Source organism: Lissotriton helveticus, chromosome 4_1 (genome assembly GCF_964261635.1).
Source record: "Lissotriton helveticus chromosome 4_1, aLisHel1.1, whole genome shotgun sequence".
Classification (NCBI taxonomy): domain Eukaryota; kingdom Metazoa; phylum Chordata; class Amphibia; order Caudata; family Salamandridae; genus Lissotriton; species Lissotriton helveticus.
This window is the reverse complement of record NC_136063.1, coordinates 793,422,743-793,439,625: the sequence shown is the minus strand read 5'-3', so window position 1 is coordinate 793,439,625 and position 16,883 is coordinate 793,422,743. Positions and strand designations below refer to the sequence as shown.

The 16,883-nt window shown below is 41.4% G+C and overlaps 1 protein-coding gene across 1 annotated transcript in view; it reads left to right on the top strand.

Moving 5' to 3' along the window:
- Nucleotides 1–16,883, top strand: part of MIB1 (MIB E3 ubiquitin protein ligase 1) — a 347,133-nt gene that overhangs the window by 222,467 nt on the left and 107,783 nt on the right. The window contains exons 13-14 of the mRNA XM_078687432.1: nucleotides 4,873–5,005; nucleotides 14,571–14,657. Of these exons, the coding sequence (XP_078543558.1) occupies nucleotides 4,873–5,005; nucleotides 14,571–14,657 (220 nt within the window). The remainder of the gene's footprint in view (nucleotides 1–4,872; nucleotides 5,006–14,570; nucleotides 14,658–16,883) is intronic.

Below are 16,883 nucleotides of genomic sequence, written 5' to 3'. Positions count from 1 at the left end.
AAGAGCCCATCTCAGCTAATCAATGTCATGGGTGACAGACAATGTTTAAAGTAACGTAGAGAGAGAATAGTTTAAAACAAATTAAGGCGCTATTCGAACATGCGTTTTTTAATGAGTAAGCAATGTTTTATTAAACAGCAAAAACACTTTTAGATGTTAAGCCTTCTGGCATGTGCAATATGTGTAGGGCTTATGTCTATTGGTGAAATACATCTATGTAAATGTCTGTCTAAATGTTTTCAGTTGTTCTGCAGTCAAAAGACTGATCACTTCAGATCAGCTTTCCATACACCCCATTTAGCGTTCCATACAGCCCATTTGTTGAGACTTTTCGGTCTGGAATCTGCAGGCAGTACATTTCGCTGTACAAACCTGCTGTGGCGTGTAGGATGCTTTTGAGGCATGCCAGTGAGCCTGAGAGGCTATGGAGCAGGGCATTGCCACCATACTGATGCAAAAGTGTGAGGGCTTGAACAGCAGTTCTGAAGTCAAACTGTCTTGGTTTTCTGAATGTTTTGTTCTATGAGGGACACGTTAGTGTTCATGGTGAATCTGTGTGACTTGGCATTGGTTCATGTGCTTGAGCCTGGATTGTACTGGTTTCTTGTCAGCAATTTACAGAAACTCTGTCTTGTTGGGGTTGAGCTTCAGGCAGGTGCTGGATATTCATGTCTGAATTAGCTATTAATGTGTTGGATGTCTTGAGGAGATGTTGTAGTAGAGTTGCGTGCCAGTGGCCTATTGATGCTATCTGTGAGTATAGCCCCTAGGGGCTCCATGTATAGACTGAAGACAATGGAGGAACAAAGGGAACCCTGGGGGAAGAAACGAGCAATAATTATCTTCTCGGACCTGGTTGCAGCCATGTGAATGACCTTGTGTTGGTTGAAGAAACAGTGACTTAATGGTGCGGCTTAGTGTGAGATGATCAATGGTGTTAAAGGGGGCTGAGAGGTCCATCAACATGAGGAGGCAGGGTCGCTTTTTTCTGTGGTCAAGAGGGCATTGATCTGTTATGTGCAGTGTGTTGCTGCGTCCTTCAAATCAGGTTCGTCTTTAGCCATGGATGTGAAAGAACATGCAGCAGTTACAGTGAAACTGCAAATTGATCATTACATCAGTTACAGTTCCTTTGATCTCTCCATTTGTTACGTGGATAGCTGGTAATTCTATAGCTACTTGAGGCATATGAGCGCTGATATGATGGGGTGCGTACATTTGTCGGACCCAAAACCATTCCAGGGAGGCCTGGCTGCTTGGGTGATATATAAATCTTGGGCCGATTACACGCCTCCGCTTGGCTGTTTTGCTATCCTTCCTTGTTTTCATTAGGATCCAGTGCACCCATGCTGTGCCAGTGTTGCTTTGGGCCTCACAGCAATGGTTCGAGGGAGGGGGATATTGAAACAGGGGGGACACCTTTGTTTGGGCCTCAGAGAGTTGGCAGAGAGGCGGATGTGGCAAGTGATAGCCCATTTTTGTTTAACAAAGCGCAAACCAAACAGCCCACTTTGCAATGCAGTATCTATTATTAGTGAAGCAGGTGCAGCATCACGAAGTCTGAAGGGGTCTGAGGGCCCACTGCATGACCAATCATGACTGTCCTACTTTAAAAAATGGTGCACTGGGCTTATTTTACTATCTAGCACTAGCACCGGACATCCTTGCTGAAAACAAGTGAGTCAAAATGTAAAATGTCATTTTCTTCCCCTGTAAGGGACATATAGCCTATTTCAAGAATGTAGTGATGGTCAGGCATGATGGAGCAGGGAAGGAAGAGGCATTGGAGATATGCTGCCACTCCTGGCCGCAGTTGTCATTAGTTCAGCAGGTGCTGTTATGTTGAAGCCGAATAGTGTGAGGGGCTCACCACACCTCAGTTAAGGTTAAGGACATCAGTATTGTATGGGTCAATTACTGTTTTTTGCTTGATGCATTCAGTCTTTTATAAGTCTCACATTTAGTATGGATTATGAGCTCCAGCTTAAGCCCCTGCACTCAGCCCTGACCCTTCTGCTTCACCAATCCTTGTTTTGGAGGGGGTTGAACTTCTTGGACCGCAGTGCGAATTCCGAAACGGTGCTAGGAAATGAGTGGGCGGGGTTCGCCGTCCTCCGCACACACCCACTGTGACGTCGGACTGACGGGGGCCGTCCGACGCATGCAAGGGGTTAAAACATTTTGCTCAGGGTGGCTGTGAGCAAAAATGTTTGTAGACCTCTGGTATAAGCTGGTTTGGCTTTGGTTTCGGTCAGTGATGCAGGGAAAAAAGTTCCACTTCGTACTCTCCATTTCAGCATGTTTGCTTTGTACTAGATAATTTATGGTAAATGGGAGAACATATAGGCAGTTTCGAATCTAATCAAGAAAACGGGGTTTAGGCAGTTTATGTAAGAGATATAGGAATATTGTTTGCAGATTCTCTTTCAAATGAATTTGTATAGTTTTAAGTAGTTGCTGAAATCTTCATTGGGAAGTGACATGAACTTTGTAGGGAAGGAACATTTTTAACGTTTTTCATGCCTGTTGTTGAACTGTAAGCATCCCTTTTATTAGGCATTTGAATTAATGAAGGATATTTTTAGTCCGATTAATAACTATAAAACCGCAGCAAGCTTATTAGTTACTTATGCCACAATTTTACCATCACCTTAGTTAAAAAAAATGTTTAGTTGTTGAAACCAGTACATTTGAGTGAGTTTGAAAATAATTCATAGAACAAACTGTAAGTAGCTCAGTTACTCAAGGAAGACTCGTGCTTTTTTGTTCAAAGTTGGGGTAGCAACCAACCAACTGCATGTTCATTTGGGATAACATACAGCAAAGGGATGGCACAAAATGCTGGAATATTGACTCATCCATGGTCATTACTATTTCGTATGGATTCCCTATGAACCATGGATTTTTTTCTCTGCCCTCAGAAATTTAGAAAGAAATTTATTTTTGGAGAGGAGCCAAAACGTCCTCCTGAGAATGAGACTCTTCAGAGCTACCATGCTCCTAATATCTCGACCACACAGCTCCTTGCAGATGCTGTAGCAAATGAGCTGTGGTGAGCGGTGGAGGTACTCGCCTGTTACGCGAAGTTGCCTGACAACGGGCAGATGGTGGCTGGAGCTGCGGTGTTGTGATGTGATGAGCGGATCACTGCAGCGTTTTGAAAGTATCACGGTGATCGCATGGTCGTGGTGTGACGCCACCAATACTCTTCTCCTCGTACTGATGGTGCTACAGCTGGGCTGGGGTCCATGTCTCTAGTGCTTGCCTGAACAGTTGTCCATTCCTTGAGTGGCAAGGATGACTGACTGCAACCTCAAGGGGATGCAGGACCCCTCCTTCCTGCTGGAGACATGTGGTAGTTGGGCAGAGCTGCAATCAGACACGCCAAGTGCCAGAGGAGGCTGCCTGCTGAGAGTCTGCATTTCACTGATAATGTTTTTTTTGAGAGGGAAAGGAGGGCAATGGGGCTCCCGTCATCTGAAAAGGCAAGCACATGGAACAAAGATGTACAGTATTCTAGACACTGTACTATAAGCGGCAGTCAGTGAAACCGAATCCAACTTTTTGTCTCCGATTCCCCCTCGACTGTTAAGTTACACTGAAGGTTGATTTCAACCACTATATCCACAGCCATTCATCTCCATTCTGATCTTACATCTGTCCACACCGATTGCAGATTCTAAAAAGAGACTGATAATTACAAATAAGAGTCTAATACTAACACCCTTGTTGAGTCACTGGGAAAGCTTTATTCACATGGATATGTTGCTATCCCTAACAAATGCACTGAATACGGAAACAGAGAAAACAGAGCAGTCTGTCACATAACTCCTGAAATATATAAATGAATAAACCAATAATGCCTTGCACAGTTGTAGTATAGAATAGTCTCCCTTTGGAATGTTTTAGGAGAATTTGCTGCGGGTGATGGGTTTGTGGAACTAAACGTTAAACTTGTTTGCTGCCCTACTTAACATATAGTGCATTGCTGACGATCCACAGGAATGACAACTTTAGCAGGGGATCATTGCACTCCTTGCGCTTTAGATATGTCTGTTTCCAGTGTCTCTTTTCCTTTGTTTCTCAGTTCTATATACACACAGACTAGCATTGCGCACTGCGACGTATGTATGCTCGCTTACAAATTTACAAGGCGTTCACTTTTTTGTTTTTTAACCCCTTCGACGCTCATGACGAGCTCAGCTCGTCATGAGGTACGCCTGTCGTACGCTCATGACGAGCTGAGCTCGTCATGAACCGCGGGTTTTGCGAATCTTTAGCGCACAGCGGGAAAACGCTTAGCGCGGATGTTGTTAAAGCCATGCCTCTGCCCAGCCACTGCACTGCTGTACAGCATGGCTGAAAACATTGGCGAAAGCCAGTAGGTCTTAAAGGAGAGACCTATTGGCTTTTCCAGTGCTCTTGTTGATCTATTTGACTGTGTCATTCATGGCCACATGCATTATGCTACAGTGCATACAGACAGCAGGTTCGGATACAATGTCAGTTTGTTAGATATACAGCTCATGCAAATTGAATTTGACATTTGATTTATTGGATTTTTCTTTAGGTAGAAATGTTCAGAAAAAACCTCCTGTTTTATGGTGTTTTAGAGTTATTATAAGTACTTGCGTTTTCAGAGAACGGCATGCAGTTTTCACATTTTCTGTAGTTAGAAAAGAGGTTTGCCACAGATAACATCATTATAACAAACCCTGCTGTTGTGCTCCGATCTTGCATCAAGTGTTCTTCTGTAATCCAGAATAAATGTTGCATTGTAGCTCAATAATCCTTCAAATGGCATGTTTGCATTGTTACCTGCAAGAAGTGTATTTTTGTTACTTTCTGAAGTAATGTTTTTCTTTCATGTAGTGCAATGCGTGTCCTCCTGTCTAAGCTGCCACGACCATGGATTGTTGATGAAAAAAAGGATGATGGTTACACCTCCTTGCATCTGGCAGCTCTCAATAATCACGTGGAAGTAGCAGAACTATTAGTTCACCAGGTTTGACCCTTTACATTTGTTTATAGAGCTTACTTTGATGGTTTGTACTACGCTTAGCTTGATGATTCATTAAGTAAATGATTCTATGTAAAAGACTAGTTGAAATTCTCATAGGCCTAGGCTCTCTGCATTTGCCACCTAATACACAATGAATTCTCAGCCTGTGCGTTTCAATGCCTGATTGAGAATTCTGTAATGGGCTAAAATATTTGGGGGTACCCTAACAAACTGTTTTTGTTTGAATATCCATTTTCCGTTTTCACCAGGAGAGGGCAGATGAAACACTTTTTTTTATTTTGGCCCTTTTATACTTATTTAAGTAAAGGTTTTAACTACTAGCTTTTAAACTTGAAATTGGCTTTTGCTATTCTCTCCTAAGCCTTTTCTCCTGTTTCAAATGTTGAGAAAAGCTTACTCCTCCACCATCAAAGCAGTGGTCCAGAATGTAATATTTAGTACTGTACGTGCTGATGTAAAATTAGCAAAGGATTTGATCAACCGCTTATGTTCACCATCTGCGCAGTCTAGGCATCGAACTGGCCAAAGCCTTGGGACACAATCACCAGCTAATTGAGGTGGTTCTCGAATGTTTTGTTCTACAAAGTTAATGGATTTTCATCCATACTCCTTTATAGAGTAGTGGCAAATGTTGATATTTTGCTACGGTCTCTCCAAGTGCCATATGAGTCCACTGGAAACGTTTTCACAACAGAGACTCAAACTTGTTTCAAAGCTGGAGGGTGTTTGTCATTATAACTGTTTTCTCCTACACTCTATTTGGTCAGTTCCTCTTTTCAGTTCCACTGTATGGAGTGGACTTTGGAACGTCTTAACGTGATCTGTGTGTTAACAAATTTCTTATTACTAGTTTTCTTTTCAATGATTTTGCCATCATAGAAGTAGGTAATCTTACCTATAAAGGACATTTGTATAACGACTCTATATGCCTCCTTTGAATTGACTGATAGTATTTGTATAGCATTTGCTATGCCTAGGTGGGGCACTGTACCGCTTATCCACACAGGTAACATGTCACACCGTGTGAGCGTAGAAAGGGTGTTATCTTTGCATTTAACCTTGATAGAAAGTGTTGCCATGTTGGTTTGCAATGTTAGAGACCGATCTGCATGTTTATATTGTGTTTTGCTGCCAGCTCTGATTAGCACAGTTGGCCCCTATAATTGTTAGTAGTTCATCTTTTATGTTATCGAGCCTATTTCCTATGCTCGGTGTTGCAGCAGAACTGGCACTCTAATTTTATGGATGTGCAAGAGGTTACGGTTGTCTACAAACGGTGAAGGGGCATGAGCCATTCGTCTAGATAGACTGTTACAGTCTTGAATTATATGAGTGACATTATGAGATGTCAGTGGTAGAGATTTGCCAAGATGGACTGCTTTATTGTCTTCTTTTTGCTTGTATAGGAATGTGAGTACTCAAGATGTGACGTGTTGGTCCTTGCAGGTTGAGCTATGCCAGAGTCGTCCATTGACCAGCAGTTTGTAGCCGATCTCTTTGATCTTGCCAGCCCTGTATTACAAAAATAATCAGTCAAACTTCCTTCCTATGCACAGAAAATCTGGAAATCGAGTTTGTCATGATCACACCACTTTCACTTCTCTGCTGTCACTATAACAATTTTCTGTACTAACATGTTAGAACATTTATATTCTGTTAGACACAAACAAGAGTTTTCATTCTTTAATGGACAGTCTACTCCTTTCCAAGCAAATTAACCACTTCCAAACCCTTACTGGGGATAAGGGATTCTCACCTTACTATTTCTTTGCTAGGATTCTGGAAAGGGGGCGGGGGGATTCTGTCACATCCTGGACCTCTACAGTCTGAACCAATTCTTCCCCCGTAAAAGTTCATAATGTTGACTTTGCCTCTAGTGCGGGCAGTTGTTCAAAACATTTTCTTATTAGACCTTCAGGAAGAAAACACGGAGAAACATAGGAAGCCCTTATTTCATAGTGTGAGACAAACACTACCACACCAGACTCAGGCACCCCCTTAGATCTACAGGAAGGTCCTGGTGTCTGTGGTTTTCAGTGGTACGACCGTTATTCATATTTGAATGATTATCTGTCAGAGTAGCACCAAAAAAAGAAGGTGCGCTATCTTGTCTAGGTAACCTCGGACCCTATACAATCTTGGGTGCCCCATGACTATTCCACATTCTCCCCAATCCCATCAGAAAGAGGTCAGTTCATATGGGCCAGTCTTAATTTAAACAGAATGGAGGACTTCTCTCCTCCAGAGGGCAGTTGGTTAGACAGGGGATTTCTTTTTTGCCAATAAGACTAAGGCAGCGTGCTTGTCGAGAATTTTTTGAGCATCACACATCATTCATAGGGTTGTTCCCCCAGGCCCATCTTCTCATGTGTTCCCTGCAGCTTCATCGTCCAGAATATTGAGGCAGCTGTTGGAAGATCATGTCAAGCCTATCCCAGTCCTGCCATCCCTCGTTGAGACCTTGCTATGATCTGGATGCTCCTTTTTCTTGTGCTGCCCACAGCTTTCATTCAACACTGACTGAGTGCAGTGCAAGAAACCACCCATCACGGTCAGACCTAAAAATATAGAGGTATCTCTGCTGATGAATGGGTTGCAGTTGAAGGTAGGCTTCATCATCCTGTGAGCCCACTTGCCTGTGGTGAAATTCAGAGTGGTAGTGGTTGACACAAATACTAGCACAACCCTTTTCTGTGACTGGACGAAAGAATGAATGAATGAAATGGAATTTATACATGCGCAACTTAGCCCCATGGGCGTCAAGGCGGGAACGACTCCTCGCACCTATCTAGCTGACAGTGGCCCTTTAGGAACCAGCCTTGTAAATTGGCATATTGTTGCTAGTCTCTCACATTGTTGATCTAAATGAACCAGCTTGAGCAGCCTGAGCAGATGTCTGCTTGCCGCATGATTGAGACATTTTCCAGGAAGTTCTCAAACCCATCTTTGAGTTCTGGAGTTGTCCACCTCTGCCTCACGCCTCAACACAGTGTAAAAATGTGCTTATTGGGTTCTAGAGCTTATTCCCCAGTGCAAGACCTGATGCAGCGTTCTTGTGCCCTTCGTCCGGCTCTTCATTTTACAACGATTCTTCGCATGATTAGAGAGAGTCTGGGATTCTCAAAGCATCCTGGTGGATCTGACTCAACCTTGTCAAGTTTGGCTCTTAGTTCTGCAACATCTGCTGGATAGGATAATTTCTTACTCTCACAGAGGAAAGCTTTCCTGGCCAAGGAGGCAGTGGGTGTGTTGCTGCACTGCTGCATACCATCGCTGTACTCGAGCACTTCTTTCCCAATCATTTAATCCTTGAAAATATAACTAGTTCTTGCCTTGGGAAACCCAGTGGCACTGGTAGCTGTCAGGAATTCTTCCATCAGCACCCACTATAAGATCAAATGGTTGAGATTTTCCCCTAGGCATTAGTGAAGAACATCATAATGATCCCCTGCTAAAGTTGATAATTTCATGTATTTGTTTTTTGTGCTACTGGCTGTTACAGGTGTAGGCAGGTGAACACGTCGCTGTTGAAGCTTTCTTGGACTGACCTGGAGTGTACACCTACGTTCAGTGTGTCCATATAACATGGCACCTTTACCTGATGGGCATTATTGCATTGTTGCAATAGGGGTTAGGTGCCCCTGGGAGCTCTACCTCCATCCTGTGTCTAGACGTACATCACAGTGGCTAAAGCAGTGTCCGTTACATTTTCCTGGCATCTGCCTGTCAGAGATGCATGTTTTATGATTTTGTAGACTACCCCATATTCATTCTGATGACACTACCGTCTTATGGCTTTTTCCTGGAGCAGTGGAAGATTTGGCCATGAAGATGCATGCAGCCTGTATGCCAAGCACTAAGCTGTTTGGATTCTACCTTGTCTGTCTCCCTTTAACCTTTTCATTTGCCATGGATACTTAACAAAAGTTGATAATGGGAAAGAACCATGCAGCATGATTATGATTGGGTTACCTTTGTAAGTAGGGCTCCCGGTTTTATGGTATTTATTTTTTTGTCATTTCCAACTGTACTAATCCATATTTATTGTTTCCTAATTTTACCTGTATTTATCCATATTTATTTTGGGTATTGTGGAAAAATTAAGCTGAAATTAGTATATTTCCACATTTATTTAACCAATAAATATGCATTCATGCTTGAATGTCTACCAGGTTTCACTGCTGTGAACACCACAGAAGACAAATCAGTGCTCTTATATGAAAATATGCAAATTTCAGTATCACCTTGTGCATACCTAATGCTGTTAAATCCGATTTACCTAAAGCCCTTTCTTGTTTAACCCCCTTATCTATCAATCCACACATCTATTGGCCTGGCAGTCATGGCAGACAGTGTTTAGAATTACTCAAAAAGCAACCCAATTTCCGTTTTTGTCCACATTTTAAAATAAATACAGACAAGAAAATAAATGTTTTCTGTCTGTATTTATCTATAAAAATCAGTAAAAATGGTAGTCAGGGAGCCTTATTTGTAAGTGACTCATTACTCTTGGTTCATGGGCTGTATAGATTTTTAGTGCCCAAGTGCAAGTCCTTCAGCCATCAGCTAGAAGACAAAATGGGGAGGTTGCTAATGTTTAGAGATTGTGGACTGCTGCATATAATGCACACACATATGTGCAGAACTGCATGCAGAGCTTTAAATTAACAGCTAGAAAGGTAGTTTCCTGTACCTCCACTAAAAGCGTATGGACCAAAGTAAGTTTGCCTTAATAGGAATTTTATCCTTGTTCAGCACATCTGATACCAAACTCCTTAGACTGAATCACAAGTATGTATCCAGCCTTTTAAATATCATCTTATCTAGCCATTGCCTCAACTGTTTTAGTAGATTGGACTTATTACGGTGTGTGTGTGTGTGTTTTCATGTGTGTGTGTTTGTGTGTGTGTTTGTTCCAAGAAATGAGCTACACAGAGTATTGGTCTGAAGGAGAAGACGGTATATGTAACCAGCTTAAATTGGTAATTGTCATACAGGATATGACTCTTGTCCCTTTGGAGAGAAAGATCTAAATGAAAATTCCAGATCCAGGTTCTCAGACACTCCCTTAATTGAGGCCTAATAACGCTGCCAATTTCCCTTTTCATGAAAATGCTTTGTGTGATAAATCATTGTTGTCTGACCAAACTAAACCCAAGCTAATTACTTAATTGGACCTCAAAAAATCATAAAATTGTTACTAGACCTGCAGGTATAGTGACTTAAACAATCTACTCGACCTAATTATAATGATCTTGACCCATAAACTGGTTTCAAATTATGTGATCCTGGGCAAATATTTTAATACTCTTTGTCAAATTACAAATTCCCCTTGGGTTCACGTGTCCCAACTAGATTAGACTTTCAAACTCCTCTTTCAATCTCATACCTTAATTCACCCCCGAAAATACTATGGTTCACTACCTCATTTCAACTAGTTTATGTGCAAAGCTTTTTTCGAATCTTCCTTTATTCATATATTTAATCTCCTTTAGGGACCAATTAAAAAGAGATAATGCATATGCATCCATATAAAAGAGCCAATAATCCAGTGATCAAATTACAATAGCTAAAATACATAAAACATTTAAAAAAAAGTCACCCTGGTGTTCTCCCTTCTAGTAGTACGAAGGAAATATATACTAGAAATGCAAAAACTGTTAATTATACAGACAACAGACCATAGATAGGGAGAATACAATAGGCTGTCACATATATCTTTTTACAATAACCAATCTTCTCTGATCATTGTTAATATGACAGAGTATAAAAAGTTTGCTAATATCTACTGTGGTCTTCAATGCCTTCCAGATTTGGTGTTAAGTTATGCATCAACGCGTTTCAGTGGTTCCCCAGTATTAAAGGCCACCTTCTTCAGGACAAATATTTTTCTCCCATATTCTCATTTTAAAACCAATCTTACATTTGAATCTTTACACTACACATGCAATCTTTTCACATGTTCTAATGTTCGCGTAGAATACCTGCAGAAATGTGGTCCAAATTGATAGCTTTTAATTATCCACAATAAAGGCGCAACTACACGTTCTTCAATTGTTTCTATATTAACTGGTAGTATTAATCTTCTTTTTGTGTTCTTAATTTTCCTAGTTGTTCCATGGGCGAGAAACTCCTCTCTGGAACATATGGAAGCCTGTTAATTTTCCTAGTTGTTCCATGGGAGAGAAGCTCCACTCTGGAACATATGGAAGCCTGTTAGTGTTTGGTTGTCACAGTGGTTCTCCTTTTGACCCAAAGACGAGGCCAGAGAGAGGACAACAGACACATCCTGCTGAAGCGTGAAGGTTTTCAGTTAGAAATCGACTAAGATGAGAACCCCTGTGAAGACCAAACACTAACATACCTACTTTTTTAAACGGTGAACTATCACCCTCTTTTTAAGATGTAAGTGAACTGATCGATAGAATGAGCTGGAATTGTTAATAGAGCAGAGTTAATATTAACCCCAGTTTGGCACAATACTCAAACCAGAACGGAATTGAGCAGAAAGCCTGATATCAAATGAGCAGTGACCGCTCTTAAATCTAAAAGGGATATTGAAAAAAAATATTCACGCAGACCGGCTTGGAATCAATTGAAGAAGTAGAGGGTTATTGAGGGTATTATAGCTCAGAGGCTTTTTTGTCCTTGCTGAAAGACCGAGAGTTAGATGAGGTAGAAGTATTAGTGTTAATAAGCTTGCTAATGACTACTTACTCTTGTGTGTTCACTTAGGATATTCGTTTTTCAGTATAGACAGATTTCACAGTACACCAGCATAATCAGATAGGAAGGTGTAATTGTTAATTTTTATATAGTTACATTTATACTGCTAGTTATTTTAACCCCTTGGGCGCGGCCGCGATTCTGCGCCTGTGCGGCGTTTTTCAAAGTGGGCTGGTTCATGATGGCCCCCAGCCGTCATCAGCACACGCCCACCGCGGTGCATGACGGACGAGGGCCGTCATCAGCACCGAAGGGGTTAAGATCCATTACTTGTTGGCAGAACCAGGGGCAGGTATGGGTGTAGTGTTATTGTGGGTAATCGTTCCTGGAGAAATAGGATTGTGGGCTGAGTTTATACACTGTGATGCCTCTGTGGCTTAATAAATACTTGGCACTACCCTCTGATAAGCCTAAAATGCTCACCCACACCACCACAAAAGAGAGCATTTATTGTTATAATTTTTGCCTTTATAAAACAATAAGGGTTGCCTGGACTCTTTACACAGTGTACCTCATTTTAGTCAACTATATAATGAGGCAACTACCTACAGTTTTAACTCACATTTGTTTACTTTCTATCTGATGACTTTATTTGTTTTAAGGCTGCCCAGCTTGAGTTTGTCCCTTCGATGGCCCATATTTACTGAATCCTTCCGAGTGCTCGCTTTCTGTGAACAGACCTTTAAATGTTGTGCTTATCTTGTCACATTTGCTGTGCATTCAAAGATGGAGATCAAATATCAGGCGTGATCGTCCAAGGGAGCTTGTGGTTTGCTTTTTTTCTCTGACTTCAAAGTAGGAAGATTTATGTGACAATCATGCTTGCTACTGTGGGTGTACTGGAGGAAGGCTGTGTGATGTTATTCTTTTATCTGGCACACATCAAAATATAAATGACTGTAAATGAACTGTTCAGCTATGTCAGACTATATATCCGAATTAAAGCACAAATGTAGCACATTTTTTGATAATTCTGGAGTGTGATTGAAACAAATATTTTAATATCATTAAACAATTCAGTGCACTAGGTGATGACAGTTCCACATATTATTTGTGTGCTGTATACTTTTATCAGTAAAACTGTATGCATGTGCAAATCTAATGGTTATTTTAATTAAAGGTGTTATCTTTAATGGCAGTGCGCTACCACATTATGCATGTTCCACTCTACACCAATCCACTGCAATCTACTCTGCACCACTCCACTCTGCCCCACTCCACTCTGCCATTGCACCCTACTCAGCAAGACTCTGCACCAGTGCACTCTGCGCCACTACACTCTACACCAGGGTACTCGTTCACTCCACTCTATGCCACTGCATTCTACCATGCACCACTCCGCTGTACTCTGCACCACCCTTCCCTGCACCACTCTTCCCTTCACCACTCTTCCCTTTCCTGCACCACTCTTCCCTTCACCTCGCCACTCTGCACCTCTCCACCCTCTCCTGCATCTCTCCACCCTCTCCTGCACCTCTCCACCCTCTCCTGCACCTCTCCACCCTCTCCTGCACCTCTCCACCCTCTCCTTCACCTCTCCACCCTCTCCTTCACCTCTCCACCCTCTCCTTCACCTCTCCACTCTCTCCTGCACCTCTCCACTCTCTCCTGCACCCCTCCACTCTCTCCTGCACCCCTCCACTCTCACCTTCACCTCTCCACTCTCACCTTCACCTCTCCACCCTCACCTTCACCTCTCCACTCTGCCCCACTCCACTCAGCACCACTGCACTCTCTGCCACTGAACTCTGCCACGCTACTCTGCACCACTGTACTCCATGCCACTGCACTGTACTCTGCACCACTGTACTCTATGCCACTACACCCTACGTCACTCAACAGTACAGCACTTAAGGCCACTACTCTACATCACTCCACTCTACATCACTCCACTCTATGCCACTCTAATCTGCACTGCACCACTCCACGACACTTTATTCTATATCACTGCACTCTGCGCTGCACTACTCCACCCTAAGCCACACTACTCCACCGTGCTCCACTTCACCCTATGCCGTTGCACACTACGCTACTGCACCCTCCACCAATGCATTGTATACCACTTTACTCAAAACCAAAGCACTCTACGCTACTGCACTCTGACCATTTACTCTGCACCACTTTACTGGCACTTTACTCTCCACAAAGCTACACTCCATAATACTCCACTTTAACGCTCTACTCCATTAAACTCTGCTCCACTCTATGCTACTCTGACAACACTCCACTTTATGACGATACTCCACTCTACTACATGCAACGCTCTACGCCGCTCGCATGTTCGCTATACAATGATCTACTACTTAACTCTATGCCACACCACTCTAAGCCACTCCACTCTGATACTCTCCACTCTCCTCCACTCTTCTTCACTCTCCTCCACTCTTTTTCACTCTACGATACTCTATAGCGTTCCACTTCCTCAATGACACTCCACAACACTCTACGCCACTCAACTCCTTACCAATCTACTCTACGACTCACTACGGCACTCCATAAAACTCCACTCTACTCCCTGACAGTCCACTTTATGACCCTACCCTCCATGCCTTACTCTTTTACCCCACTAGCTTTTAGCAATGCCGAGCAGCAGCCACGCTGGTGTACAACTTGGCTAAAAACATATTGGCAAAGTCAAAATCTCTTGGATAGGCGAAACCTATTGGTTATGCAAATTTGTTACCAGTATTTTACGGAGTCCTGGATAGTCATAATAATTACGCTTGCAAAGAAAAGCCACTTCGGTCTTGAATGGAACATATTTGGTTTGATATGAAGTACATACATCGATCTGTATTTAAAAAAAAGTTTTGTTTTTCAGGGAAGTGCTAACCTGGATGTCCAGAATGTTAACCAGCAAACTGCTCTTCATCTTGCTGTTGAACGCCAGCATACGCAGATTGTTAGGGTAAGACGTTTTACATTATTATAAAAAGTTTGACCTTCTCAATTGTAGTAGAAAATGCAAGAATTATTAAGAGCGAAAATGCTTATTTATTATGTTGACCACAACATGGGGATCCTTGGTGTTCTATTTTGCCTGTATTAGTGTATGCAGATATCCTTCTGTAAGTATCTCCAATATTTAACAAGATATAATACATATATCCATTGTTTTGAGAATCCTATGAAATGTTCTGATACCACCTGCTCTGTTTTGTTTTATACTGCTTTTTCCTTCATTCTAATGCTATGAAGATTGTTCTGTCTTCTAAAGTTGAAAACCAAAACGCCACATGAGAGTTAAAAAAATGTGGCCTCCGACCAATCCTGATGCAATATATGGTTCTATGGAAGTGCTAAAAGTAAAATTAGCATATCTCTTATCTTATTGTAGAATTCATGGCAGCTAGTGCATTTTAAATGTGACTATAGAGGGGTGCTAACCACTTTTTCTTGAAACTTACTGCAGTGTTTTAGTTTTTGCTGTCTAAGAACTTTTTAGGTTGGACAATTAAATTTCCTATTTTTGAGTTCATTTTTGTGAGTTAATTGTCAATAGCTGTTCGTTGTTTTTGTATGCTTGCAGGAGTCTTAGAAGTATTTAATGTTTTAAGTTTGTATTCTTAAGTTTTCTCTGTTTTGCTGGTTTTCAGTATGTATATTGAAATCTGTTATGCCGGCACATGTAGAAAGTGCTTGTTGAGAGATGCTTCCTATCGGTCTCCTGCTACATGTAATTTCTCAGCAGAGGTCTTTCCCATAACATTTAGTTAATTGTCTGTTGGGTTATCGCATCTCATTCAAGTTTTTGTAGAACGAAGTGCAAGAACACCATTAACTAGTTGAAAAAAGACTTCTTTTTATTCTGACATGGCCAGCATATTTGTTTCACTCTGAGTCCCTGAATATATTAAGTGAACGGTTATCGCTGATGTTGCTCACTCCGACACTCGAAAAGAGAACTTTAATTTCTTTAAGGAGCCAGAATATTGGCAGGGGTTTCAACTTTAGAGGGAGCAGAATGAAATTCAGATCAGAGTTTTTATGTATTATCAGTTTGCTTTTTCCTGTTAAGTCTTGTTTTGAGGGTGTTAAAAACGGGGTCTCAAAATTGCACAAAGCATTAATCTAGATGGTTGTAGAAAAATAAAAATTAGGAGTACATGGAGTGTCTGATTAGGCTAATCCATTAGTATTTTAAAAAATTAAAATAAGGAATAATAATCTGTTTGCAGAAGAGTTTTTAGCGGTATTTTAAGTTTGCAGAAGAGGTTATGTCTTTTATCGGTGCATAAGCATTGTGTAAAAAGTTGTACTGTGCATTTGTTGGAGACACAACCCAATACTGTATTACAGTAACAATGGTATTAGTACAATCTTAGAACTCGTAGTAGAGTAGATCAAGCAATGGTGTTCCTCCTTTTATATGGCATTTCTTGCATTGACTGTAATTACAGTATGTTAGATATAAAATGCATGCTCATAATTTTTTTGAGGTATCCTTTATCAGTATTAAAGAGTGTCCGACAGTCACTTACTCTCAATTTAATATTAATTTGCATGAAGTGTTAAACGTACAAATTTCTCTCCGCTTAACGTTGAACACGTTCCCTCCCCCACTTAAAGCCAGTGCACCTCATACCAAGTGAGCAATTTGATTCTCTTGGTCTAGAGCATGCAGGTTCCACGTCTTATAAATGTGGTGAAAAACTGCATACACTACTGGATGCTCATTTAGCGGAAAGTACTATAATATGTTCCTCATGGTTTGCACCCCCTCTGCTTCTTAGGATGACACCTTTTGATTAATGTACTTTCCGAGGTTTTAGTGATACATTGGTTAAACAGTGTTAAACAGGCCAGTCTGTAAAAGGTGCAGAAAGTTTACTGAGTGTTTCATTTTGTACCACTGAGGTGGTTTGGGGGAAGAAATCAGTTCCCTTTTGATGTGGTTTATGCTGATAACTTTACCAGAGTACATCCAGGAATAGGAATGGTCAGCATTTGGGGAGTACTGAGAAATAAAAGTTGTGAACTAGTGTTGAGTTTGAAGAATTTGTCGATTGATGTAGTAAAAACAAACATTGTCATGTGTGTCTGGCCAAGGAGTTGCTAAGTGACCAAAATATGTGCATTTCGCATACATTGGTGGGTTTATCTTCTATTTTCCCTGCAATTTAAATCTAAAGGC